The sequence below is a fragment of the Xiphophorus maculatus genome, chromosome 14 (assembly GCF_002775205.1).
Source record: "Xiphophorus maculatus strain JP 163 A chromosome 14, X_maculatus-5.0-male, whole genome shotgun sequence".
Lineage (NCBI taxonomy): Eukaryota > Metazoa > Chordata > Actinopteri > Cyprinodontiformes > Poeciliidae > Xiphophorus > Xiphophorus maculatus.
Genome location: NC_036456.1, coordinates 27094646 through 27122264, shown reverse-complemented (window position 1 = coordinate 27122264; position 27619 = coordinate 27094646). Strand labels below are relative to the sequence as shown.

The 27619-nt window shown below is 36.6% G+C and overlaps 1 protein-coding gene across 2 annotated transcripts in view; it reads left to right on the top strand.

The window, feature by feature from the left end:
• The window catches only part of fgf11 (fibroblast growth factor 11), a 79863-nt gene that overhangs the window by 16582 nt on the left and 35662 nt on the right, over positions 1-27619 (top strand). For both annotated transcript variants that reach the window (XM_023345540.1, XM_005810403.2), the window contains one exon: positions 21242-21352. In XM_023345540.1, the coding sequence (XP_023201308.1) occupies positions 21242-21352 (111 nt within the window). The remainder of the gene's footprint in view (positions 1-21241; positions 21353-27619) is intronic.

Genomic DNA, 27619 nt, shown 5'->3' with positions numbered 1-27619 from the left:
AACGTTAAAAGTTATCAGCGTGTTTTTATTCATGCTGGAAAAGCTGCTGCTGCTGCTCTGATTGTTACAGAGGAAAAGTTCAGACAAACATCTTTAGCTTGTTGTTAGAGGACAAACTCCAGGCTGCACATCATGCTGACACTACAGATCACAGAGTTGCTGCTTCACGCTCTAATATTTCTCCAGTTGTTCATGGCTGTAAATATAAATCCACAGCTTATATAATATAATAATTTTCTCTATGAAACACTTTCTAAGCATTTCTTTGTCTTTTATGGCATTTCTCTAGTACAACAGAGCATTAGTGTCAGGCTAAGTATTATTTATTAATTATGAGGAAAAAATCATAACATTAGTAGAACGAAGATGCAATATTACAAAAAATGCCATAAAATTATGAGAGAAAAGGTGGTTTTAATGAGAACACAGCTTCTCTAGTTAAGTGGTTTATTTGAGAGAGATTCAATCGTTTCACAGTTCTGCTACTGATAATTAGATGCTAATATGTCAAAGGATTATTTCCTTATTTGTGAGTTCTTATAAATTTACTAATTTGTTCTAATATTACAACTTTATTCCGGTAACATCAAGACTTTTTCATGCTTTTGCCACTATTTTCCTATTAGTAAAACTTTTGTTTTGTATTATTTCGACTTTACGGAATATACTTTTTTTTTCTTGTATTATTTCAACTGTTGTAGTACAACTTTATTCTAGTAATATTATGACTTTATTCTCGTATTATTACAACTTTTTCCCCCTTATATTGCCACTTTAATCTTGTATTATTTAAACTTTATTGTCATACAATTTTTTTCTCAGATTGCAACTTTATTTTGGTGATATGATTTCATTCACACATTATTTACTACTTTATTCTCCTATTATTGACCGGTTTTCCTTGTATTAGTTATACTTTATTCTTGTTATTAGTCTGTCCCTAATTCTCTGTCGTATCATATTTAGCAGACCTGCCACAGATAACGAGCTAAACGTGTGTCTGGACTTTGACTAGGGCATTCTAAGACATGAATATTCTTTAATCTAAACCAGTAATAGAATTTTCACATAAACTATATATTAAACAATTAATCCCTGATGTGTGTTTAGGTGTGTGCAGGCTTCCCTGTGTGTGTGTATCTGCACACTTATTGAATTATGCAGAAATACTGTCATTGAGGGTACAAGGGCATCGCTAAAAGCCCTCTTCATGCAAATGGAGGTGTGTGTGTGTGTGTGTCACAGGCTGCATCTCATAATGATAACTTACAGCCTGGAGATACGGTTGATATAGAATATGACACACACCCACGCACACACGCTGAGACGCATGATCTTCATTTCCTTCTCCCTCTTATTGTCTTACATGGAGAGCTCATTAACAAATTTATTAATGGCCTCTTAATAAGCCTGCTTATCTTTTCCTCACCAGGCTCTAATCTCTTGGCGACACACACACCCCCACACACACACACACGCACGCCCGCACACGCCTACACACAGAGAATTAAACACATTTTTAAAACTTTAATGCAAAACCACATCAGAGGACTACAAAGTGTTTTTATTCAAGCGAAAACCTGAATGTTTGTGATCATTTCTGCTTCTTTTTCTTCAAAATTTGATCTCTGAGATAGAATATTAAGTCCAGGCTAAGAAAAAATAAAATAAATTTGAGAATAAAGTCATAATATTGCGAGAAAAAGGACAAATACGAGAATAAAGTGGTAATAATAAAGAAGAAAACATGTGGTTTGGAGTTGCTTTTTCTTTTGTCACATTTCTGTAACAAAACAGAAATGTGTTTTGTTGCAGAATATTTTCACATCACTTCTGTAACTGTTTTTAATTCACTTTAACTGAATTTAAACAGTCTAGTTCTCTAAAACTGTTTTTAACTGAATTAAATGTAAAAATGTACATATTTATGTTAAATGGTTAGCTTATTTATTTATTTATTTTTTACAGAAAATGGCATGGAACATTGCCTGTTTCACACCAGGCGCTGCATCAGATTCATCCAGCAGCTCTTTTATCTGATCATTAATCCTCAGAAATAACCTGAAAATTTGGTCAATTCTCTTTATCTGCAGCTGCAGGAGATTAAATCCTGATTATGTATCACTTAAACCTTCATATGAGGGTTAATGACTCTCCTTATTGTAGATTAGTTTAAATGAGGTAAAACTCTTCCGTAATAACCCGTCGTTATTAGGTCTGAATTCTTCTAAGTGAACGTTTAAATGGATTACATGAAGTACAGGAGAACAGGAGTGATAATCTCAGTGAGTCATCCTCATCTGCAGCTTCATCACTTTAAATCTGACTTATGACCTTTGAATGTCAGCTCGCCTCACAAGCCTTAAACTGCTAAGCGAAGACGGGCGCCTAAGAAAAGAAACGTTTTTACACGGTTTCTGTCAAATAACACTCACAAATCTCCATATTTTCTTATTTATTCTCATGATTGCTCTTAAATTGTGACTTAAGCTGCACAAAATCCTTATTTTTTATTAATCTGAACCTTTATAAGGTCATTAGTTTTTTTTTTTCTCAAGCACCAACAACAATGAGTTTCTCCGTCTTTTTTAGGTGAAACTGAAAATTTAAACCATTCTGTGATAGAAACATTGAATTTCTGCTTACATTGCATTTATTTGTTGATAAATGTAACCAATTTTTATTCTCTGTGGGTATTTAAGTGGCGTTTGCTGAGAATTGGTGCAACATAGTGTTAGGTGATACAATGTTTAGACGTCTTAGGGGTTTAAAACATAAAAATGGTAATTTACCAATGAAGAGAGATCATGACACAGAGATTTAATTAAACTTATGGGAGAACGATAACTATCGGCCTGATAATTAACGCCTGATAAGGAATTATTGGTCTAATATCATAGCGAATAGCTCCAATAACATGTTTAGTGGTCTGACCATTTTCTATTTTAAGCTCGTGGAAAGCATTTTTGTATTTATTTTAATCCCCGATCAATTCTACAGACCTTGTTTGTTTTCTGCTTTTCTTTACGTCAATGAGTAGTGAACCTTATTTAAATAAACATCCACCTGAGATCTGGTTTCTGTTGATATATTTTTGGCAAATGTTGGCTTGGTATTAGTTTTTATTTCAAAATTTTAAAGATTCAAAAGTTTTTGGTCTCAGTCAGAGTATTGATGATGTCACGGCCTTGCATTTTTGCTTATTAACATTCATTACTTCCAAATATATTTTCAGTTATTATCTCTTATCGCTGCTTACTATCAGTTATTAGCACTATTTATTGCTTACCGGCTTTAGTTATTGCTTTGGAATGAGAAAACTGTCAGTTTACTGAATAGGTTTTTGAAAGAAAGGTATCTTTCTTCCCTAATCAAAATGTAATCCTCCTTAAAATGAAACCTGCTTTTATAGCTGACTCCTTTAAACAGAATTACAAGAGTTTCTGTGCAGGTGTGCGGTTATCTAATGGGATTGGAGCGGCTTAATCTGTAGCGACGACACGCATGGCGTCGGTAAGAAAGCAGCAAGTCAGACAAGATGACCTGCTGACACCGAGGAAGGAGATGCGGGCTTTAGAGGGGAACCCGTCTCCGTCCAGTTCAGGGAAGCAGCTTGCATAACGACAGTGTGGTTTACCAGCCGGAGCGAGGATTTAATCCCGTTAAAACCGGAGCGGGAATGACGAGTACGGAGGGGAAGGTAGATAAGCGCGTGAGGAGAGAGGGGGATTCAAAAGACGAGCAGAGCGTTCCGTAGTTTCACATTTTCCATTATCTTTGTTCTGCAAATTAAACTGCAAGACTCGGGAGCTAGCTGCGGGAAGACTTGGAGTGTTGCTTCTTGTTTGCAAAGATAAGCTGCAGTGGGATTTAAAATAAAATAAAATGAAACCAAATGAAATCCCCACTCTGGGATTCCCCATTATAAACCGAACAAGCGTTCTGGTCGAAGTGACGAGCCTTTATTTTTGTGTGTTACTTAAATTACACATTTGGGTTTGAGTAACTCCGTATCCTAACCCTAAGCCTTTATCAAGTGGAGTCATAAAACTGTTAAATCTGATGTTCGAATGTTTCCTTGCAGTTTGAGGTCTTCCCCCAAACTGACTTAGATTGAATATGTTGCATAACGTTTAACTTTTAAATGACTATTACTCAATTTTCTTCTTTTTTCAGTGGGAAAGTGGGAGGAAATGTCCAACTGTTTCTCAAAAGGTTCATCATAAGCTGCAGATTTAAATAAAATCCAGAAACAAAAACTAAGAAAATGCTTCACAAAATTCAATATTCACTGTTTGTTTTTAACATTTAAAATACTGCTAATACGGCGATTCACGTGGATATTTATGTGGTTTTCCGATTTAATTTTAAACATATCTGATGAGATAATTTTGATAATTTTTCTGTTATTTGTTATTAACACAGTCAATAGGTTCTAAAATGTGTTATCTCAGTGTGACCTTTATTTTTAGTCCAGTAGCATACCGATTTATAAACTGTATATTATATGAATCAAAAATTGTATAAAAGCAACATAAACTGTGTATTATATAAAACAAACGTATAAAAACAGCATAAACTGTATATTATATGAAACGAAAACCCATCAAAACAACATACCACTTTATAAACTGTGTCTTCTATTGAACAAGCACCTATCAAAACATCATGCTGCATCATAAACATTGGTATAATGTTTGGATAAAGAAGGTTAAATTGACAGGTTTGACAGGAAACATCTGGTTTGCTACACCAACAGAACAGCGGTTGAGTTTCTATTCACATATTAACTTGACCAGCAGCTAGTCTACGGTTTCCCTCCCTTGAAGTTCTCCTCGGTGGCTGTTTGTCGTGGAGTCCCGCTGTTTGTTGTCACCCATCAAAGAGCAATTTCGGCACTGAAATCAGGAAATAATTAGGAGGAACTTTTTGTGAAATATCGCCGACACGGGGGGAGAGAGGAGGCGCCGCGCTGCCTTCATTTTGGTACCGAGGGGCCGCCAATGAATTGAGGACAGACTCTCTGAATCAGTTTAATTAAAGAGTATCGATGCATGAGATTAGATGGGAAGCCGATGGTGTAAAGGATATGATTACACAGGACGAGGAGACAACCGGAGAGCGCAGCACATAGAGAGCGATCTGGGAGAAACCGCGCGGTTGTAGCCGCCGGTGGGCGAAGCGCGGCGGTCCCAAGGCGGCTTCTCAGACTGCAGATGCACCCTGGGTGTTTCCTGTCTCGATGTTTCCTCCTGAGTCAGGCGCTTTGTGCACGTGTGAGGAAAACCTCACTGTCTGCTGCTGAGAGGATAATTAGGATGGTCTCAAAGACGCTGCTGCACAACTGCTGCAGGATATGTGTTCATATTCGCGATTTTGCTGAGTGCCTTTGTTCGGCGGGAACGCTGAGGAGAAGTTTTTACACCAGAGGCGGCGACTCATAATGTCAGGGAATGACTGTGAATTTACTTTGGCGTCAACTAACGGTGTTTCAAGATTTAAAACTGGATTTTACAGCCACTAACATCTTGGTCAGGTTCATCCACTGCAGATGCATCTCATAAATTTGTTTGCAGTACCACAGCTGCCTGTGAATCTCTTAAATCCATGACCACCTCTAAAAAGTCTTCCAACTTTTTCAGTAAGTTCAAACTACAGCTGGAATGATTTCTCTGATTATTCATGATGAATCGATTATTAAACACTGTAAAAACACAAAATTTGTTTCTAGTTTGTGGGGCAAATATTTTAGTACACTTAAAATTAGAAAAAAAAGTAGGAAGTTATTACGATAAACTATAACATTGTTAATAATAATGCAAGAAGACATTCTCAAAAATCAATAAACTTTAAATTTGAGCATTTAACACTGGAACTGGAAGACATTTTAAATATCCAAAAATACATAAACAAACAACAGATATATAAAATAAATCATAAAGTCTCTGTAAACAAAATTATACTTCAAAAACAGGACTAGTTGAGAGCAGAGCACCAAAATGAAGACTTTTATCACCCAGAGGGAAAAACGATAAATCATGCAAATGAAAATTATTGTCTTTGTTTTAATTCAACGTGCAATTAATTAACTTATTGCTTATTGCAACAGACTTAGACAAAAATAACTTAAAAGTAGTTTTTCAGCAACATAAATAAGTTTGTTTTAAATCATTTATTATTGAATAAAGATTCAAATAGTACTAGTTCCACTCACCTATTTTCTTCTCATTAAAACAGAATAAATGTCTTGTTATAAGTGAAAAAAATGGAACTATTACTTCCTGTTTTATTCATATTCAACTACAGTAGCCACCTTCCAACTTCCAAAGAGGGCAGCACTGAGATTGTTTTAGGCAAAATGTTGCAAAAATAAACAGAAATGCCACAATTTGCAGATATATGAGGATAGCACCCTTAAAGGTCAATTTAAACAGTTTATCTGTAAAAAAAAAAAAAAAAAAAGTGTCTCGATGTGGAAACCATTTGAGCCGTACCACAGACACTACTATCAATAGTCTTCCTGATTTCCGCTCTTTACAGTCAATCAGTACAAAGGAAAATGAATGGTGCTCCTGGATTGGCTGGTTTAGTGTATCAGGTATTATTGCTAAGTACTTCAGCTTTCTGAGCTTTATTTTATATAGAAAATAATAGATTCCAAAGATTATTAGACATTTGAAACTTAGAGGTTTTTTTCTAGAAAGTTTTTGACCTTTTGAACATTTTTTTCTGAGTTTTTTGGCATAAATGCACTCCTTTTGAAAATCATTTTTCTATCTACAATGGTCATAATGAGCCATTATAATGACGCCTGGTGGAATTGAACAAAAACGCATAAAATCCCAATTTAAAAACTGAAACCTGAAACATTTCAGCGCGGCAAAAAGTGAAAACTGGAGAACTGTTAAAGGGGAAAATCAAATGTCTAAAAGTATTTTAGTTTTTATTTCCTTAAACTTCTTCTGGCCAATGACAAACTTGCAGGGTTTCCCCCGGTTTATTTAAATCTTTTTAAAATGTTGAATTTTTTTAAGACATTATTCTTGGTGTTCAGGTATTAATCTTCCAATCTTTTCATAACACATAATTATCAAGTCATATTTTTACATTTCCTGTCAACTTTAAACATTTTTTAACTCAAAAAGACGATGCTGGATGAATGATTGCCCAAGGGTCCAAACACTGGGCTTAGCAAGTTTTCTGGGGGAAACGTTGACTTACATAAATAATTCAAACTTTACCTTGCATTTAAAACATTTTAAATGCTTATTAAGTTTCCACTGCTGTGTCTCCATGTGGGCAGAACATTATTTTCTAATTTTAGCCTGGTTTTAGCTCCATAATGTTGTTCAGCTTTCAAACAGAGATAACAGAGTCTACATGACAGATGGCTGTGGAATATTAGTATTATAACCTGAGGGACAACACAGAATTATGGCAACATGGCTTTTGATTGCCTCTTTTGGGATATAATGCTAACATAAAAGGAATAAACAGAAATGGAGGAGAATTAAAGCATGAGGCAAATGATTCCAGTGCGTTGTTAGACGAGGTTTTCCTCCTCTTCGCTCTGACGGAGGAGCATGAGGGGCTGATCTGTGTTGTGCCTGGGGTTTCGCTGCCGAGGCTTCAGGAAAGAGGAAGATAAAAATGTGAGGGAAAGACGGAGGCAGAGGAGTGCTGACTCAGCAGGAGGAAGAGGAGAGCTGGGGAAGAAGATGAATGAGAACTTTAAAAATTGGAAATGACTAATTTGGTAGAAGGAAAACATTCTCTGAGCCGCTCACATTTGAGCTGTGAGGAAATAATGTTTGGCATTAATTGTCAAATAAAATGTCCCTGTGCAGTCATGAAAGGTCTATAAAAGTATGGAAAAGAGATAACTGAATGTTAAATAGTTGTTTAAATTAGCAGACTTTAGTTGTATTTTCATTTTCAAAAAGATTTCTATGATAAAATGGCTTTGTCAGTATCTTATAATAAAGCTAAAATGGAGCCACTTAGTGGCTTCATTCACACCAACTATGTTTAGTCCGTTTTAACTGAACTCTGGTTCGTTTGTGTAGAAAGTTTGGTTTGTTCGTGGAAGTGTGAATGAGTAATCAAACTCTGATGTGGACCAAAAAATCGAACTTTAGTCTGTATGCAGATCTGGGTCTCAGTTCGATTTAAGTAAACTTTGGTGCAGTTCGAATCCATATGTGAATACCAAGTGGACCGGAGACTGCTTCAAAAGCAGAAAGTGGACTACAGCGCACGGCATTTTGGGTAAACAGACTCAAAACAAATGTACTAGTCAACACTAGTGGGAGAAACGATGCATGATCTTTTAACAAAGACAAATGAGAAATCCTATGCCACTCCATTTTGCTTACATTTTGTGAAGGAGGACGTTGCGCTGTGTCGTCTTCTCATGGTTTTGTGCTGTTTCCTGCAGTGATTCTTGTTGCAGCGCCCCCACACACGAGGAGGGAAACAGGTTTTTCAATTAGTTTGGATCGCTTGACACAGTGAAGTGTGAAAGAGAACCACATCACCTGAAAATGTAACAAATGTTGCAATTTTCATCCCCAGTCGAACAGAGTCTATCTGGTGTGAAAACACAACTCTGGGTCGATGTAAATTAGCATTTTAACTTGCAGATTTTAAACTTGGACTGTTTTGAATGCCAAAACACAACATAGTTTTTTGTCAAGTGTCAAACACTACAAACTGTGCTGTAAATTTATATTTTAGTCACTTGTCAGGTTTAGTTTCCTCTCTTTTATTTCGGTTTGACAGCCACTGCCAAGTTATTGACTTACTGCTGCATGACTGAAAAAGAAACTTTTACCACTGGTTTCACTTTGAATCAAACTGTATTCTTTGTACGTTTTGATTGATTTCAACACTTTGTCCCACAAATTCACATGACATACAACAAACTAATCCAAACTAGCATTTTCTCAGAGAGAATACTTCAGTACTTATGCTTTATTATCTGAAATAGCCAGATTAACCTTAACATCAAGGTTTCACAGTGTGTTTGACAATTATCCAGAGGACAGTAATACCTTTGTGATAACAGTCTTAAAGCAAATCTGCCTGCTCTTTATTTCCACTTCATTTGGACAAGGTCCAGCTGAAGAACGTCTGGTTTGTTTAAATTCACCCTTCCCCGCGGCCCATTACCCATCTGCTCTGACACACTTCCACCATCTCCACTTGAGAGTGAATAGCCCACCTGTGACGGTGTGCATTTGTTGGGAGGATAGCAATTGGCCCTTAACTAGTTCACAGAGGGAGGGTGTGTCTAATGCCGCTGGCCCAGGGCAGAGGATGTGAACAGTTTGAATCCATATGTAAATGGATAACAAATAAATGGATAATCTGTCTCGCTGTTAGTTGTGGCCTGTCTAGCTGTGTGACTTGGTTTTAGTTGGACTTTAACCGGCTGTTAGCTTGGCTTTGATCAGTAGTTGGCTGCACTCTCTTGATTACCTGTTATATGGACTCTGATTAGCTGTTGACTGGACTTTGACTATCTATTAATTGGATCCTAACTGGTCTTACTTGCTACCCGTTAGCTAGACCCTCTTCCTAGGTGTTAGCTGGACACGGACTCTGTGAATACCTGTTAGATGTACCGACTGACTAGCTGTTACTTGGATTCTGACTTTTTACTGGACCTTCATTATTTATAACCGTTAGCTACACTTTCTGTCTAGCTGTTAGCATGACACCAACTATCTTTAGCTGGACACCGACTAGCTAATACGTAGACTCTCTAACCTGCTGTTTGTTACTCTCACTAAATATTAGTTTCCTTCCTCAGAGAAAACACCAAATCACAATTTGTACACATTTCTTTTAACTTTCTTTTGCATTCTTATGGAAAGAAATGAAAACAAACGGCCAGTTTTTAATTTTTGCTGATATTTTTGTCTATTTCTGTCACTTCATGTGAGGAGAGAATTAATTCTCGTTGTCATTTAGTGACTCAGATTCTGTATGTAGTATATTAAGTAAACTATAATAAATGACACTCTCTGCAAATGTATATACTTACGTTTGCAGTATATAACACCGGTCTATGATCATTGTGTCATAACAAAAAACTCACTACTATTATGGTAAGAGCTTCCCCTTATGAAATATATGTCAGCTTTTTCAGACATTTATTGTCAAGGAGCTATAAATTTTGTGAATTTTGGCCACTTTGTGACTTTCTTTCAAGTTTTTATGTTGAATATTTTCCTCCTCCAGTTGTGTGTTGCTGTGAATTACAGCATCATATGCTTGAAGTGTCATCCAGAGACCCTCTATAGACTGGAAACTGGCTTGTTTCTGGCTCTAATGGCTCTTAAGGGAATATTTCTGTTTATCTCCGTATGGGTCAGCACTTACCAGGAGGGGCAGAATTATGGCATGATGCTAAAAAGCTGCGAGATGTAAGGTGTTGTTTAGAGAGAGAGGAGGAAGGGGGCGATAAACTGTGAAGCTGGGGCTTTTGAAGGTATGAACAAGCGAGGCGACGGTGATGAAGAGAGAAAAAGTGCGTGGGTGGAAAGTTTGGTTCTTGGCCATTGACTCTTTTTCAGCGTTACAACACCAGGGCTGCTGGTGATTGATTTCTCCATTCTTCTCTCAGTCTTTTCTTTCCCGTCGCGCTCACCCTCTGCTCCTTTGTCTTTTGTTAATTCGCTGGCTCGATTTTCTTTCCTCCCTCTACAATATTTTTCGAATAGTTCATCTCTATCTCCCTCCTCCTCCTCCACCATTGACAGGGTTTTCCCATCTACGTCCTCCCCTCTTTTTCCTCCATTGTTATTCACTCCATCTCATCTCACTTTAATTCTTCCACACTTGTTCCTAACTTACCTGGTATCTACAGGTTTCAGTAAACAGACCATTTTACGGATGATTTACAAGTTTTTACATTTTTTTGGGTGAGATTTTCACTGACAAGTCAAAATTTTTGTCTTGTTGACCACATTTTTAATGTTTTGCATGATTAATCATTTAAAGATCAATTTTCTACAAAAGTCTGGCTTTGTTTTGTTAAAAATATACAAAATGTAGTTTTTGGTTTTGCATTTCTTCACATAATCATTGTGTAAAATGAAATGAGAGCAAAAGTGAATACTGATGTAGTAGATTAATGCTGCTGCCATTTTGCTAGCGGCTAAACATGCTAATGCTAACATGTTTAAGCTAATAGCAAAAAAAACAGCAAGGTTGTTTTGTTTTTAGCAAAACAAGACAATGATTATGTGATACAAATATAAAACACAACATATTAACGACACATGTAAGAAAAAAAATATCCACAAATGTTTGCATAAATGAGTTAAACAGTAAAAATAAGATGCTTCCTGTTTCCCTCACTTTATATCGCCATCCAATGGTAGAACGTAGAACTACAACAAATGACTTTATATTAAAATAGAGGATACTCTGAACTCTGAAGGTCAGTGGTCTGGTTTAGGCAGTTAAAAAACTTGCCAAAACGCCTGATGTTAGTGTCTTCGTCCTTCTTCGCCGCTCTGTCTCAGGTGATATTGGTTCCTGGCGTTGAGCCGCGTGCGGCGGGCATGGTCCGGCTGTCGATCGTTACTGTAATTAACTTCAGTGAAAAGGGTCCTGGGATGCGGAAAACCTCCTCACAGTGTGGCTCACGCAGCGCGCCGCCTCCTTCCTCTGCAGCAGCAGCGGCAACATGACTTTAAAATAAACACATCATCTTTATTTATAAAAGAGAAACAAGTCAGGAAGTTAAAGCATCAGCTTTAATTGGTACACCAGGCGTTATAATTCTCTAGTTAACTCCTGTCAAAGAATTAATCCAAATCAAAAATACTTTATTCATCCCAGAGGGAAATAAAGTTTTGTTGTAACTCATATTACACAATTTTTTTCAAACATGGTTACCAGTTGTTGTTGTTTTTGTTGTTTTTTTGTAAATGTTAGAATATTATACTAATGATTAGACACATAAGTTCTCCATTCTGCAATATTTGATTGCATCGTACTAATTTTATTTATTTATGAAGTATTTTAATATTAATCTTCTTTCCTTGAACTATTTATGATTGCCGGCTGCTTTCTTCACCAAAAGTTTTACAATAAAATGACCTTGTCTGTCTCAGCGGAGCATTTTTACAGTGAAATCAACTAAATAAAAATGACGTCAGGCGTCCAACTTTCCATTTTTGTTAGCAAGCTTTACCAGTGCATAGGTTGTCAATAGTTTTTACCTATAAATGTTGCTTAACTTGCACAATTTGGTGTCCTTATTCTGTAATTTCTGCCTTTACTTTTTTCTGTTCTCCATGTATTTTCCATTTCAATCCCAAGTGCATCATCTTCCTCCCAGGATTGCTGCCTATACTGTTTTTCTGATTAATGCCCCACGTCTTTGTCCCAGTCTTCCACCCTTTCTGTCCATTTTTCAGTCACGTCCTTTATCCTCTGTCCTTATCTTGCTCTCCACATTCTCTCACTCACTAATTTTGGGAGACAGCTGCTATTGTTTCCTTCCCTTTGTTTCTGACTCCATCAGTGGGTCATTTATCAATGTTTTAAATCATTAAGCTTCAGGAAAACACCAGAATAAAGTTCCTTTCTAATCAATCCACAACATCTCAAACCGCATGCCGGTGATTTATGACGAGGCTGTGGATTCAACTTTCCTGCTGTTTGTTTTCTCTGTTGTGCTGTTGGCATGTTTGAAGGTGAAAAGAATTAAAATTTTGTTTGGTTACCTTTAAAAATGGTTTCCTATATTAAGGTTTTCAGTGAAAACTCTGACGACACAGACTGGATAAAGATTTTTATTTTAAAAAAGTCAGTTTTACAAATTGGTAGACAAAGTCTTTAAAGGACTATAACTGAACAGTCTGTTTTTTATAGGCTTATAGATAACACACAGCTTTTTATATATGGGTTTTATCCTCTAAACATACAGTTACAGTTTTGTGTATTCTTCTCTTCAGGCACAAACTTCTCTATATTTAGCAACTTGGCTTTAAGCATGTGAAATTATTCTTTACAGTGTAATTTTGTACCACTCTTAGTATAAGACTGTTGCTTAAAAATGTACTCCATGATATGTGTCTTCAGACACTTTGTGAAAAAGTTGCTTTACAGTTTTTCCTCATATATATTCAGACAGAATCAGAAACATCAGATCTTCTGCATCCTCACTGCATCCTGAGTTAAATACAGTGTAAACCTATAAGAGAAGATTTCCTTTCTCTGGATTACTTCATTGTTGAACATCTTCCACAGTACATTGTGTTATGGTTATTTTTGACTTGATGTAAATTATACAGTTAAAACTGAAGAAGAAAAAAAAAATTTATACTCTGAAATTTAAAATAATATAAAAAAAAATAGATTTCATCAGTCTTTTTTATAATACATATAAATGTTTAACTAAAATATTTATTTGAATCAAAAAGAAAAGATACCAATAATGAAAATTTTGTACGTGCTGATCCAGAACCGCATAGCATTCTGGGGGATGTAGGCAGAGGACAGATTTTAGCTTCTCAACCTCTCATGGTGAGCTAAGGAAGTTTGCTCACCAATTCACTCACTCTTTGGTTACCTAGCAACTCACTCACTCTTTGGTTACCTCGCAACAACTTGTGGAGTTACTTGCGCAGCAGCAGTTTAATGTTTCGCCACTACGTCTCATACCTGCTTAAAAATAAAAAAAACAGCATGGAGTAAAAACTGTGGATAAAACTAATCAATGATTACCGATATCATTGAAACGCTTATATCGTGATTTGTTTTTCTGTCACATCGACCAGCCCTACTATTGGGAAACTTTCGCTGGACTTAAGGATTAACTTCATGCAGTTTACCTGCAATGTTTCGTAATCTAGCAAAAACTTCTACAGTTCTTGCTAGTGACGTTCTTGGAAGTTGTAGGCTACTGTCCAGATCTTACTGGTTACTTTTCCGGACATATTCTGTAAATTCTGGGAGAAAAAGTGTTGAATATGTCAGTTTGAGTAATGATTAGCATGACTCTATGTAGCTTAAGCTAGTTTATGTCTGATTAACCATTAGTTTGCCTCTAAAAAGGCAGTGACATGACTCACAAGGCATTAGTTTGTCTTGGGTTCACTGTTAGCTTGATTTTGAGTAGTTATTAGCTTGAATTAGCTTGAATTTTGGTTACTGTTAGCATGCCTCTTAGAAGCTAAGTAACTACTCAATGTGTAGCTTGAGTTTGAGCCTTTATTTGCTTGATAATATCTATTACCATGAATCTGATAAACCATTAGCTTTACTTTAACTAGCTAATTAGAATAGCTTCATTTTAAACAAATTGACCTCTCCCTTTTAACCAAAGCACAGACGTTGTAACTTCTGCCAAACATGTATAATAACTGGTTAATGTACTAATATTTATCAGTATTGGTTTTCCTGAAAGCTGATGCTTGAATGTAGTCAGAAAAAGAAAAAGATCGGATAAAAAACAGGGAGAGACGGTTTGTTTTGGGGGCGTCCCGCCTCTTTTTTCCTCTGCATCCTATGAGGGATGAGGCGGATGGTGATTTTTATGTGATTGATGGTCCTTGTAAATATGGTCATTACCATATAGGCTCAACCTGCCTTCATCGCCATTATTCACTGTCAGCTGGGGATACTGTGAGCCCATGGCTTTATGCAATTTAATACTCCACTTAAAGGGAAAAGTGAAATATGACATATTTTATGCAATTTTTGTGTTATTTCAGTTTTTTTATTATTATTATTATTTTGGTTAGTTGTTTTGGTTAATAAATCCCTTACTTTAACTCATTTCCAGTTCTGTAGATGATAAATCTCATGTTTTTTTCTGAGCCAGAAGAATCCTGGCCAGAATAAATGAAAGATGAAAAACTAGTTGTAAAATCCATATGTCCATGGATTAATGGCTTCAGGCTCTTAGGCAAGTGGTGAGAAAGACATTACAGTCAGTGGAGAGTAACAAGCTTATTAACAGAGAGAAGATTTTCTCAGACCGGTGTGCAGAGGCATTGCATGTTAAGTAGCAGAACCCAAGCAAGAATTTCCCCACAAAGCTGTATTTAAAAATAAAAAATCCTCTCTCAGCCGACATTTTTTCACCTTTCTGATGATAGTCTGACTTAGACAGTGATTTTTATGAACAATATAAACAGAAACTTGCAATAGGAAGGTAAATATAGAGTGTTCCTGTTTGTGTGCAGCAGCAGCAGCACAGGCAGAGTAGAAATATTACTCCCTTACTGCATGAGCAGCGTGCAGCTGTAAATTAGTGCTGCTCAGCCTGGAGGAGTAATTACTTGAAGAAGTCAACTATGCTTTGTTTCCCTCTGTCGCAGCACACAAAGAACAATCTGTCAGCGCACAGACTTGACTTACAGTGGTTGTCTCAGGTGCAGTGTTAACTATTCAATTCAGCTTGGCAGCTTAGAGATTGGATAGAAAAACCTCGGTGGTGGTGTTGGCGCCTCATGTTGATCTTGTTTGGGTTGTTGACAGAGTTTGTTTTGGTCAAACTTTAAACATTGTTCACGCCGCTGTGAGCGGAGTTATGCTTTATAACGCCCTAAATGAACCCAATACATCCAATAACTGTTGTTTATCCAGCCGACAGCTGTTTGGAAAGCTCAGTTATTTGTGTGTTTTGGGAAAAGCGAACAATACAGAGAGCTAGCCACAGAGTGAACAAGGTGTTTTTCTTCCACTGTGGGGTTGATGCTCCCATTTCACATCAAAACATGTTCATCTCTAGGATCATTTTTTCATAGTAAAGTCAAGTTTATTTGTGTAGCACACGATAATGCTTAAATTATGAGTTTATTGTAAATTTTCCACCAAAATGGTTAAAAACATTGTGTTGATAACTCCCACCTGCAGGTGGCAGTATATCTTATTTCTACTACATTTGTTCCTCAGCTTGATGTCAAGTAATAATCAAATAAAAAGTCACATAATTACAAATCATGCATATCTGCAAATATTACTAAATATTTTGTGGTAGAGTGCAAGCTAGCATGGGTGTTAGCATGCTGTCAGAACAGCCTTCTTCATATGATGTTATATTTGTAGTGAGCGCATATATCTTTAACAAAGAAAAATCACATCCAGCAAATTAAATTACTTCACCAGGTGGCAGACATTAATGAAAATGGTCAGATTTAGGAAAACATAATACAATAAATACTTTAATTTTGTAGCCTATGATATTTAGTTAATATGCTAACTAATTGTTGTCCGTTTTGGTGATATTTCTTTGAAGTTATTTTACGTTTAAATGTGACCATAATTACAAACTACTTAATTAGGGTTTAACCAAAATGCAAAACAATTACATTTATTTTGTTTGAATTTTTTTGTGTGGTTTTTTTTGTGCCTTTTTTAGGACATGAATACCTGGGTGTATTTTCAAATGTCTTCCAAAGTTGTAAACTTTTTTTAGACAAGGACCTTGTTGAGTGCTGGGTGAACTCCCTACCGTCACTGGGCTTAGAAAGTTTTCTGAGGGAAAGCTTGATGCTGTTCATAATGGCATATAATCATTTCAACAAATGAACGTGAAACTTTCATGCATCTGAAACTGTAACCAAATATAAAACTGACTTATTGAGGGCCCAAATTCTCTTCCTGATATCTTGTCTTATTTTTGTCCAACTTGTGCAATTTTATGTTTGATGGAATCACAGCTAGTGAGGCAAAATGTTGGTTTCACCTGAGTGTAACTGTAAATGTTGGGAGCAGCTTCTGTAAGAATCTCCACTCGACCCTCTCACAGTTTATGATCTACGGTGACCATAATTTGTCAGCACTGTTGCACATCTGGACTCCCCGGGCATGCTAACGCCGACAGAACGGGAAACGCTTCAGAAAGCGACCCGACAAACAGATGGACGTATAATAATCCGTCGGCTTCAAGCTGTCCGACCGAGGCGGAAAGAGAAGAATTTGCACACCTGCTGAGGTGAACCAAAAACCTGTTCAAAACACTTTTTAAATGCTTACCTTCAGCTTCATCTGCGGCTTTTCCTCCGAGTCCCGGGTCTGCCCTGTCCTCCTCCCTCTGAGTGACAGTCTGTCATTCAGCTGCTAAGTGCTGCCGCTTCAGAAACAGCAACAGTAAGGGGTTTCCCTGCAGATTAGCTCTGCAGTTTTAGGGATGAGGTGGGTAAAAAATACAGAAGAGAAAGAGGAAAAGGCCGAGAGGGAGGTTGATAAAAGTTACATTATGCAGAAACTGGGGTTTAATTCAAGGAGGGATTGATAAATGACAATTCTGTTAAAATGTATGCAAAATGCAAAACCTGACTATGTGCTATCGCTAAATAACAGCCTGAAAATTAGAAAATAATTCAGATGTGTAGACCAGCCTTAGTGTAGGCTCTCATACAAAAGTTTCTGCATTAATATTTCACTCAAGCTTTAAACTTATGGTTCTGAAATGTCTAAATTTTTTATTTTAAATCCTTTTTTCTGCTTTTTTTGGTTTAAATACAAGTATTATTTACTTAGTTACACCAAAATCTTTAAGATCTATAAAAACGTAACATAAATATTGATCAAGACTTTTAAACCAGTCTACAAATCAAAGTCAAAATTATTGTTTTGAAAATAGTTTGTTTTACTTCATGTTCCTGAAAATATATGGAGATAAATTGGGGCCATAAAGTTTGTTAAAAAGAAAAAAATTAATCTTAAAATAAAATTTAATCTAAAAAAAAATGTGAAAGAAAATTTTAAAATGTATTCTCAGATTCAGAGATTTTTTCAGTTTCAAATAATTTTTTCTGTTTCAAATCATTATTTTCAGTTTTGTCATAAAAGGTTTTTCAGTTTTAAAATAATTATTTTGTTTCAAATGTTAATTTTCAGCTTACTTTTTTTGTTCCACTTTTTTTAGTTAAAAATGTTGTCAGTTTAAACATTTTTTTCAAAACTTTTTTCAGTTTTAAAATAATTGTTTAGTTTCAAATCTTTAATTTGAGTTTCGAAATGTATTTTCAGTTTACTCTTTTTTTTCCGTTTCAAACTTTCTTTCGGCTTCATAACAATTTGCCAGTTTCAAATCTTTTTATTTTCTGTATAATTGTTTTTTTATTTGAACAAACTTCGCGGCAGCCATTTATAATAAATCTTGCTGTAGCTCGTAGCCTGCTGAGTTCAGCGCGGGTCTGACCACGGATGCGCTCGTCTCTGTTGGACACGTTGGAAATAAACAGTGAGGTAAAAATAAGGCGATCTGCCGCCCAGTTGTCATTTGACATTATGAGGCTTCAGGGTTCAGAGAGACTTTAATTGCTGAGATTCTTAATGTGGGAAATTAATCCCCGGTTCTTTAATAAGCTCACAGCTCAACTGGCGTTCAAATAGAGAACATGTCACTAACACCGTCTCACATGTCTCTGTCACGTGTTTATTCAGTTCTTGCACTTTTTACTTTTACTTGAGTAACTTTACTGTGAACTACAGTATTTCTACTCTGACTTGACTAAAATTTCTAGATATTCAACCCAGTGAGAGTAACTTCACTGAATGAAAATTTCACCAGACCTGGAGATGTTTTTTAAAGTTTTATAAATTTTATATTGAAACTGATTTGGAAATGTTTGTTTTGTCTTATTTTGTTATTTTATAATGATGTTACATTTGAATAATTTTCATTTGATCCTTAAAATACCAAAATTTTCAATTAACTTTATAGTTTGGTCCGTCTGAATATGTGATTTTTAAATATTAAATGATTGATAATTTGATCAGTTATTCAGTTCTTGAGTCGACTTTTTACCAAATATTTTTTACTCTTGAGTAATTTCCTAAATGGTTACTTTTTACTTTCACTTGAGTCATTTTACTATGAAGTATTTCTACTCTTAATTGAGTAAAAGTTTGGGATTTTCTTCCCACTGAATGAAAAACAAACATGTTTTAACCAAAAATTCACCAGACTCAGACACACACCTGCAGTTTTTGTTAGGTTTTATAATGAAAGAAATTTCCTGATTTTGTTATTTTTTTTGTTACTTACATTAATTTTTTTCATTTTGATCCTTAAATACAAAATTTCCACTTAACTTCATATTTTGGTCCACTTGCTTACGTAATGTTTTAAATATTAAATACTGATATTTAATATTTAAAATATTAAATAAAATATTAAATCTACTCAAGTACCCAGTACTTGAGTAGATTTTTTACCAAATACTTTTTTACTCTTATTTGAATAAAAAAAATTTGGAAGTCGTGCTACTCTTACTTGAGTATAATTTTCAATCCTCTATGCACCTCTTATTCATACTTAGGAGGTACGAATAGTTTTGTCAGTAAAATGTGTCTCAGACGTTGCGTGTTAAATCTGCAGGCTGCTTGTGTTGCTGCTGATGTCTCGCTCGTTCTCTGCAGGAAGTATTTCCTCTGTTTGAAATGCAGCTGCAGAGACTCGCTAAAGGTCAGCGCTGCGTGTTTGCTGCTCAGGTCCTCCGTGGCCAGCAGATGCACATGGCTCGCTGTGTGGCACGGAGCTTAATTTGAGATTAACACGTAACAGATTACCACACTGACCTTCTGTGTCCAGTCAGCTGGCAATGGATGGATGGATGGATGGATGGATGGATGGATGGATGGATGGATGGATGGATGGATGGATGGATGGATGGATGGATGGATGGATGGATGGATGGATGGATGGATGGATGGATGGATGGATCATCTTGGATAAGGATCGCTGTAGTCAGGTTTAGTATGGAAGTGGGGATAAAAGAGAGGAAATCTTCAGTAAATCCATAACATGATGGTTATGAATATAAAATAAAGTCAACCTGAATTTCACCAGTTCCTGTTGGAAACATCTGTCCTCTGTGATTTTAGTGATCATCAAGATGTTTTTGGCAAATCTGATTGTTTCAATTGTATTTTATAAACACATGGCATTGCATATTAATAAACATTTACATGCAAATATATCAGATTTAAGCTAAATGGCTAATCTCCATCTTTAATCCCATTTGTGTATGATTAAGAAAAGTAATAAAAAAAGAAGCCTCAGACTTCTCCACAAGGAAATTAAACAGTTGTTTACAATATGTAGTCTATAATGTTTCAGTAATATTGACCATACATTGATAAGTAGGTTGACTAGAGTTAGCATAATGGCTCTAAAAACAGAGTTGTATACAGTTAAAGCTATGCTAAGCTAAACAAGCTAATCATGTGACTAGAAAACTCAGCCTGTGTCCAAACAAATCTACTGCATAGTTTTCGCTAAACAGATCCATCTGTTTATTTATGTATTTATATTTTTTTTGTGGTAAATAAGTAGTTTTGTCATTCCAGTTTTGCCCCATCGTTCATTGTAATATGACATTGCAATTTTAGTTTGCAAATCTGTGGAAAAAAACCCCAAAAACATTCCAAAACACAGAGACTATGTTTGCTTGTACGACTTGAAAAGTTTAAATGAGCAGATTTCACAGATCGTATCTTTCTTTAGTCCTCATGCACTAAAATATCCTTTCTGTCAATTGAGGGCAAACTGTCAGCTGCCCCCACACTCCTCCATCCTCCTTCATGTTTGATGAGATTCATTAAATGTTTATTGTGGACACACTTCACCACCCTGACATTTCGTCTGATCCTCCATCTGGTCCTCCTCAGCACTTCTGAGCCTGAAGAAATACTCACGCTAGCTCAAACAAGCCAGGTGCTAATTGCTAGCATTTCTGTTAGCAAATAATAAGCAAACTATAAACTGGATATTAACCTTTTACTGCAACCTTTTAATACAACTACATTTATCAAGTGAAAAGTGCTTTTTGGGTAAAATATTCAACTTTCAAAACATGTTTAGCTAGCATAATTTATTTGCTATTTTAAGCCAATGTTGAATTTGCTACACCTCATGCAGGCCAAAGCTAGTTTTAGTTTTAGTTGTGATGAATGAAAGTCTTGCTCAAAGTACATTTCTTTAGTTTTCCATCTAGCAACACATTTATTTTGTGCTTCCTACTCCCAAATGTGTGGCTTGAATTAAAGAAGCTAAGCTAAAGAAAACAGCTAAACACATATAAACCCCTTTCCATCTAAGCATTTAACCGGATAAATTGTAAGAATTCCTTCTTGTTTAGTCAGTGTCTAGGCTCCGACGTGGCCATTTGCTCTGATAAATGCCACCTGACAAGTGTGTGTGTGAGAATGTGTGTGTTCCTGGAGGCTAACATGTGCTGTTAACACTGTGTTTGCTCTGCAGAGCCCCAGCTGAAGGGCATCGTCACACGACTCTACTGCAGACACGGATTCTACCTCCAGATGCTGCCGGATGGCACTATGGAAGGCACAAAGGACGAAAGCAGCTCCTTTTGTGAGTCAGAGAACATTTTATGTTATTTTGTGATGATAGATTTCACATTTTACACTGCTCCAAAAGATATTAAACTTGACAACTTTTACTGTAAATTCAGGATTTGTCTGCAAAATGCAAATTAATTAGAGCATCTTTGCTTGGTTGCTGCTCTTATAAGGTTAAAATCAGTAGCTGTAATAACACTGTTATGATGTACACTGCAAAAACACAAAATACATATAAAGTATTTTGGTCTAGTTTCTAGTCCAAATGTCTTAGCACACTGGAAATAACTAACAAGTAACTTTTCACCAAGAAACATGAGCTTGTTTTACATCAATAATTCCATAATATTGCAAAAAAAAGTGTGATATTTGTACACTGTTTATATTCTGTAGATATATTTAAGTTCCTGCCGTTCCTTTTGTTCGCCACTTGTCTAGATGTAGTCGTTTATTGGAGTTATTGAACCGGAAATGAGTTCAAACACTGCAAAACACAAATTCTTACCAAGTTTATTTGGTTTTCTTTCTAAAGCAAATATCTTAGTACACTTGAAATAAAACAAAACTAACTTACAAGCAACTTTTCAGCAAGACATAGGAGCTTGTTTTAAGACAATAACTATATATGCTATGCTAAATAATTACCAGCATTTAAAAAACATTCAATAATGATACTATCTGGGATAAAACCTAAACACTTTTCCTTTTATTTTCACCTTCAGTTTCCATAGAAACACATCATCAGCCCGCTGTGGGTCGCCTCCTCTGTGATTACTGACTAAATCCGCCGGATCCCAGACTCCAGGAATCCCTTCAGGGTTCCCTCACAGATCAATAATATATTATACAATATCCCTGGTGTGGCAACACAGCAGGTTTTTTCTGTCAAAACAACAGTTTAGGTGGAAAACATCTAGTCGGCACAATTTCAGATTTACAACCTTCAGCGGGTGGGGAAAAAGAGAAATCACAGTTTAAAGCTTGTACATTTCGTTGTTTTTTATTGAAATGTCAGGATGTGGCAGCTGAAGTGTTTCCAAACTCAGAACCCAAACATTTGTCCTGAAGCTGGGCAAGGTTCCTGTAGCGCCTTCATTTGGGTTTTTACCGAGTAAAACAAGCACTGCAGTCAACAAACATCTGTTTGAGACTTTAGAGAAAGAGCAGCAGATAAGAATGTGATCAGCAGGGCCGGCTCAAGCCTTTTTGGGGCCTCCCCAATATCAACATGTCAGATGCTTCATCATTAAACTACTCTAACATAACTACTAGCATCATTTGTAATTAGCTTACATCATGCTGATGCTATTATAGCTGTTGATTTTAAGGAGCAGCAAATTAAACAAAATATTATAATCATAAGTGTGTTACATTATTTTAACTATGTGAAAGTAACATCGGCTGAAAAACACCAAATATACAGTAAACAAATTTACAAGTTTAATGTCTTCTATTTCCCCAAAAGCAGGAAGAGATTAACCTATTAAATATGTACCAACTATGAAAATAATATCAAAATTGTTATTTTATATGTAGTAGCACTTAGTCAGTTTTATTCAAACTATATGCATTTTTATATCACACTAGCTTTGTGCTGTTGGGGGCCCCCTGGTGATGTGGGGGCCCTAAGCATCCCCTTAACTCGCATATGCCTTGGGCCGGCCCTGGTGATCCAGAGTTGCCAGATTTGACTGACAGCTTCTAGCTCAAAAATAAAATAAAACCCAAAAGCTTAAAAAACCAAACTAGCCCAAAACTCAACCTCTAATGAAATGTATGACATGTAAATATGTATATATGATATTGTGTCCCATACTTCATCGACTGCACTCAGATTTGTGAAAATTAAAAACATTTTTGGCCGTTTTTTATTATACACTGATTGGAACCAAATCTAACGTTTGAGACTGTTAAGGTCTTGACTCTTTAAATCCAATGAAAGTGGAGTTTTTTCTGCCGATTTTTACTTTTAAATCATGATGCTGCATCAATGCATTATCATATCGTATCGTATCATATCATATCATATCATATCATATCATGTATTATCATTGGTTAACTAAATCAACCAGTGATTAATCATTGATGATGTCACTTTGAATAGAATCTATAGATTTCAAAATAAATTTACAAATAAGATAAGTGCAATAATATCATGTCTATTAGATATTTTGAATATCTAAAACAGAAACAGGAGGCATGTACATAACGTGAAAAAAGTAACCATTTATATGTAAAGTTAAAGCTCTACATCACTCTGGTTCACATTACTGACCTTTTAATACTGAGAAAATCAAGACTACCTTCCCATTTCTTTTTAAAAGCATAAAATTTCACTCCAAGACAATTTCTCGGGTCTTTCTACCACAATAACTTCAGAAATTACGTTTTTCCACAGCAACCATCAATGGATAACACAAAATTTTATTAAAAGTTGTGTTTTCTGCCACACAGTCACAACTATTTCTAAAGAATTTTGTTCTTCTAAGAACCTGCGGCCTGCCAAATGTTGTGAAAAGCAGCCCAAATTTTAACAACCTGTTTTTTTTTTTTGTTTACCCAGCCAAATGTTTTCAAAATCAGCCCAATCGAGCAGAAACCCACCCAACCTGGCAACGCCGACCACGTCCAGAAAGCTCAGATTATTCCCACTCTTATGCAATCGCACACCTACGCTCAGCGGCTGAACTTTAAACAGTCTCATGTCCAATGTGAAATATTCATCACGTAATACCGCAGGGCACATCCGAAGGCGAGCGGGGCTCATTTCCCAGACAGGTGTAAAGATTGTTGTTGTGTAACGCCGCTTCGCTCCTCATGTGGCGGCGCGTCGAACATCAGTCAGCGGAGGTCACCCCCGCATTCGCCGGCTCGTTTTATAACGGCTGTAACTCCATCACATGCCGTTTTTTTTTTTTTTTTTTTACATTCTCAAGTCACAGCTCGGAAATTGTTCCCTTCCTGCCAGAGTTGGATTATTTAGTCGCTCACATCATTGGAAACCGGTATCAATCAGCAGCACAATCATCTACCTGACTGCACAGAGCATTAAAGGAGGAGGGGGAAATTGCTGTGTGAGCATGTTCTGCAGCGCTGAGTGGGATATGCATGAAAGAGACGGCGGAGACCTTCACTGTAAAGCGTTACTTCAGAGCAGACAGCCTTCTGTTACAGCTGCAGCTCCTCCTCACTGTCATGTCTAAGATGTGGGGAGATTCCTGAGAATCAGCTGCTGCTAGCTTTGGTTTTCAGCAGCTCGTTTTATGGTTTTGATTTTATTCCACCTCATAAATGCGCTACCATGGAGCCATCTTTACCTTTCTGATTGTTGAATCAGGAATCCTTTAAGATTTTTATTCCAATTTTGTGTGGTGTGCTAAAGGGCACCTATTATGCAAAATTCAATTTTTTAATGGTGTTGTGCTTCCTTTGTGTCTCTACTGCTTCTAGAAAGAGCCCTAAAAAAAGATTCGGTGGATTTAATGTTTTTTGGTGTCTGGAAAATGAGTCGTTTCAAAAACCTTTGGGATGTAATCTACCAGTTTTAAAGGAGCGGTGTTATGTAAAATGGGCTTTTTTGAGCTTTTAAATTCAAAAGTACTTTATTGATCCCAGTTGGAAATGAGATGTTGTTGTAACACATATGAAGTCAAATAACTCTTTAAAGATTTGAATTAATATGAGCTACATCATGTCATAATGTTATTCGCTCACTTACCTGAGTGTTGCCTTGGTTCTTTCATGCATGTTTGAGAAATATTTTAATCTCCATTAGCAACCATCCAGTTGTCCAAAACGTCTAGGTGGACCTAGCCCCGCCTTCAAGGCACAGCTCCTCCTCAAAGCTTCAGCCTCACAGAGCAGCTGCTCCTCACCCACTCAGTTCCTTCAGACTAGCCACCAGCAATTAGCAACACCTGGCGGCACTGAGTTCATTATATTAACTATTTCTCAGTGAAACGCTGGTAAAAATGTTGCTAAAGGCTTAATACAAAACATTATTGTGATGACGTGCTGAAATCGGAGTGACAGAAAGAGCTTCTTAAAGAGACAGAAGCCCAATTTCAAGGCGTTAAATTGCGTCAAATTTCGTTAAAGTAAAATTTATTTGATATACAGCAATTTTATAAGATACTGCATTGTATCTTCAGATTCTGTGGGGAAAATGTGAGTTATGCGGTAAAAGACTGCCAACTCATTGGTCAGCATTTGGTTGCCATGGAGACGGAACTCGGACTGGAGAAGAGTCATTGTTAACCAAGAAGCAGCTCCGAAACTCAGCTTTATCAGTAACACACGACTTTCCTGATACCCTACTGATATGTCTGTTACAATAACAAACTTTTTAGACCATAAATCGTCCCAGAAATTATCGCGATAAACAATAATAATGTTGTTTTGATACCACTTTCAATGTTCGTAGTATAATAATGCAAGTTTGGCCCCTGAAAGACTGGTGAACTTTAATTTAGTCCTGAAGAAATTTTAAAATATCCAGAAACGATAAACACAATTATTGAAAAGAAAATTATTGAGCTCATTTTAATTTATCAAGTGATTCATTGCTTATTGAGTCAGACTTGTGAAACTTATTCCTCTGTGTTTTTGATCCATTTGAAATGATAACAAGCTACTACTTCTTGTTGGGGACTTGGTCTCCTGAGAGAGTGACCCACTTCAGCCAGAATTAAGGGTAAGGTAATTAAAGTTTTAAAAAAAATCTGTCAGCTGCTTTCTAAGTAAAAGGAAGAACTCTCCCTCTCCTCTCCTCAGCTCATTTTTCTTTTCGCTCTGTTACATAACAGCCTAAAGGAACCAGGAGGAGGAGGAGGATGGCAGCTCCTCTGACCTCCCAACAGAGGGGGAGACGCAGTGATTGAGGAGCCATCAGCTCCATGCCAGCTGCTGCGTCTCCTTCTTCTTTTCCTCTCTGTCATCCTCACTTTTTTTTTTTTTACATTTCTCCGTCTCTTCCCCTGCCAGCTCATCTTGTCTCGCTGACTCGTTTTTCTACAGCAGGTCGCCTTCCTTTCTCTTTCTTTCTTTCTCTCCTCCCTCCTGTTTGATCCTCTTGTTCTTTTGTTTTCGTCCCCCGTCTCACTTTGTGCTTTAACACGGAGCCACTTTCAGCTTTGTGACAACTATCACCTAGTTAGGGAAGCCCTAGGGGAACTTCCATAAAAAAAGAAGAAGTGATAAAACTAAAGCAGCTCCCGTCTCTCTTTTTGTGTTTCATTAGATCCCCTCAGGGCTTTAGCTGCTTCCTTTTTTCCGCCTCACCTACCGGTTCTCTTTGGTCCAGATAACGGAGAGGTTGGACCTGGACAAGAAGAGAATGAGTGTGGCCCCTTTGTGGACTAACTTTTCTTTCTACGTCCAACTTTAATCAGGATCTTTCTACCTTTTTTAAAATTACATGCCGATTTATTACCACGATTAGTGAAGGAATCAACGAACAAACAACTGACTTTATAAAATTTTATTTGTAATCAGCGAACCAACAGTATTGATAGTGATTGGCTATCACAGCCACCCATGAAATCCATCAAAATTGACATTAGGACAATATGTCTGAAAAACGTATCACGATACAAGAACTTCATATCAGTCGATATCAATAATTATTGATTAGTTTTTTGTTTTAATTATCTGAAATGCTGCCAAACTGCTGGTGTGATGGTTCTGGTTTTATACAAAGTTTTCACTTCACACCGTTGTGTTTTGGTTTTAAGCAGTTATGAGGCGAAACCTTGAACTGCTGCTGCACCAGTTACTCAACAGGTTGTTGCTAGGTAACTAAAGAATGAGTGGGTTGCTAGGTAACCAAAGAGCGTGAGTCAGTGGATTCCACCAACATTTCTTAGCTAACTGTGAGAGGTGGAGCGGCTAAAGTCTTTCCTCTGAGTTCAGTGAAATTATTTTTAATGGATTTTGATCATACATATATCGCAATACATATTGTTATTAATTTATTGTCCAGCTCTAATGTAAAATAGAGTTCATGTGTGGCCTATACACATAAAAATGTTTATAAGTTTTCCTTGATTTCTGGCTAGGTGTGGACTAGGCCGTGGTCTATCTTCAGTTAGTTTGATATTCCCCTTAATTGGAGGTGAGAGAGGAAACCTGCTCTGTGGGAGAACAGCAGACCTCCAGAAGGAAAAAGAAAAGCAAAGAAGTGGAGTATATGAAGCAGAAAAAGAAAGAGAAAAATCACAATATGAGGCGAGGAAAGCAGTCAAATACAAGGGAGTAATAAAGAGACGGGCAGGAGAGGCTG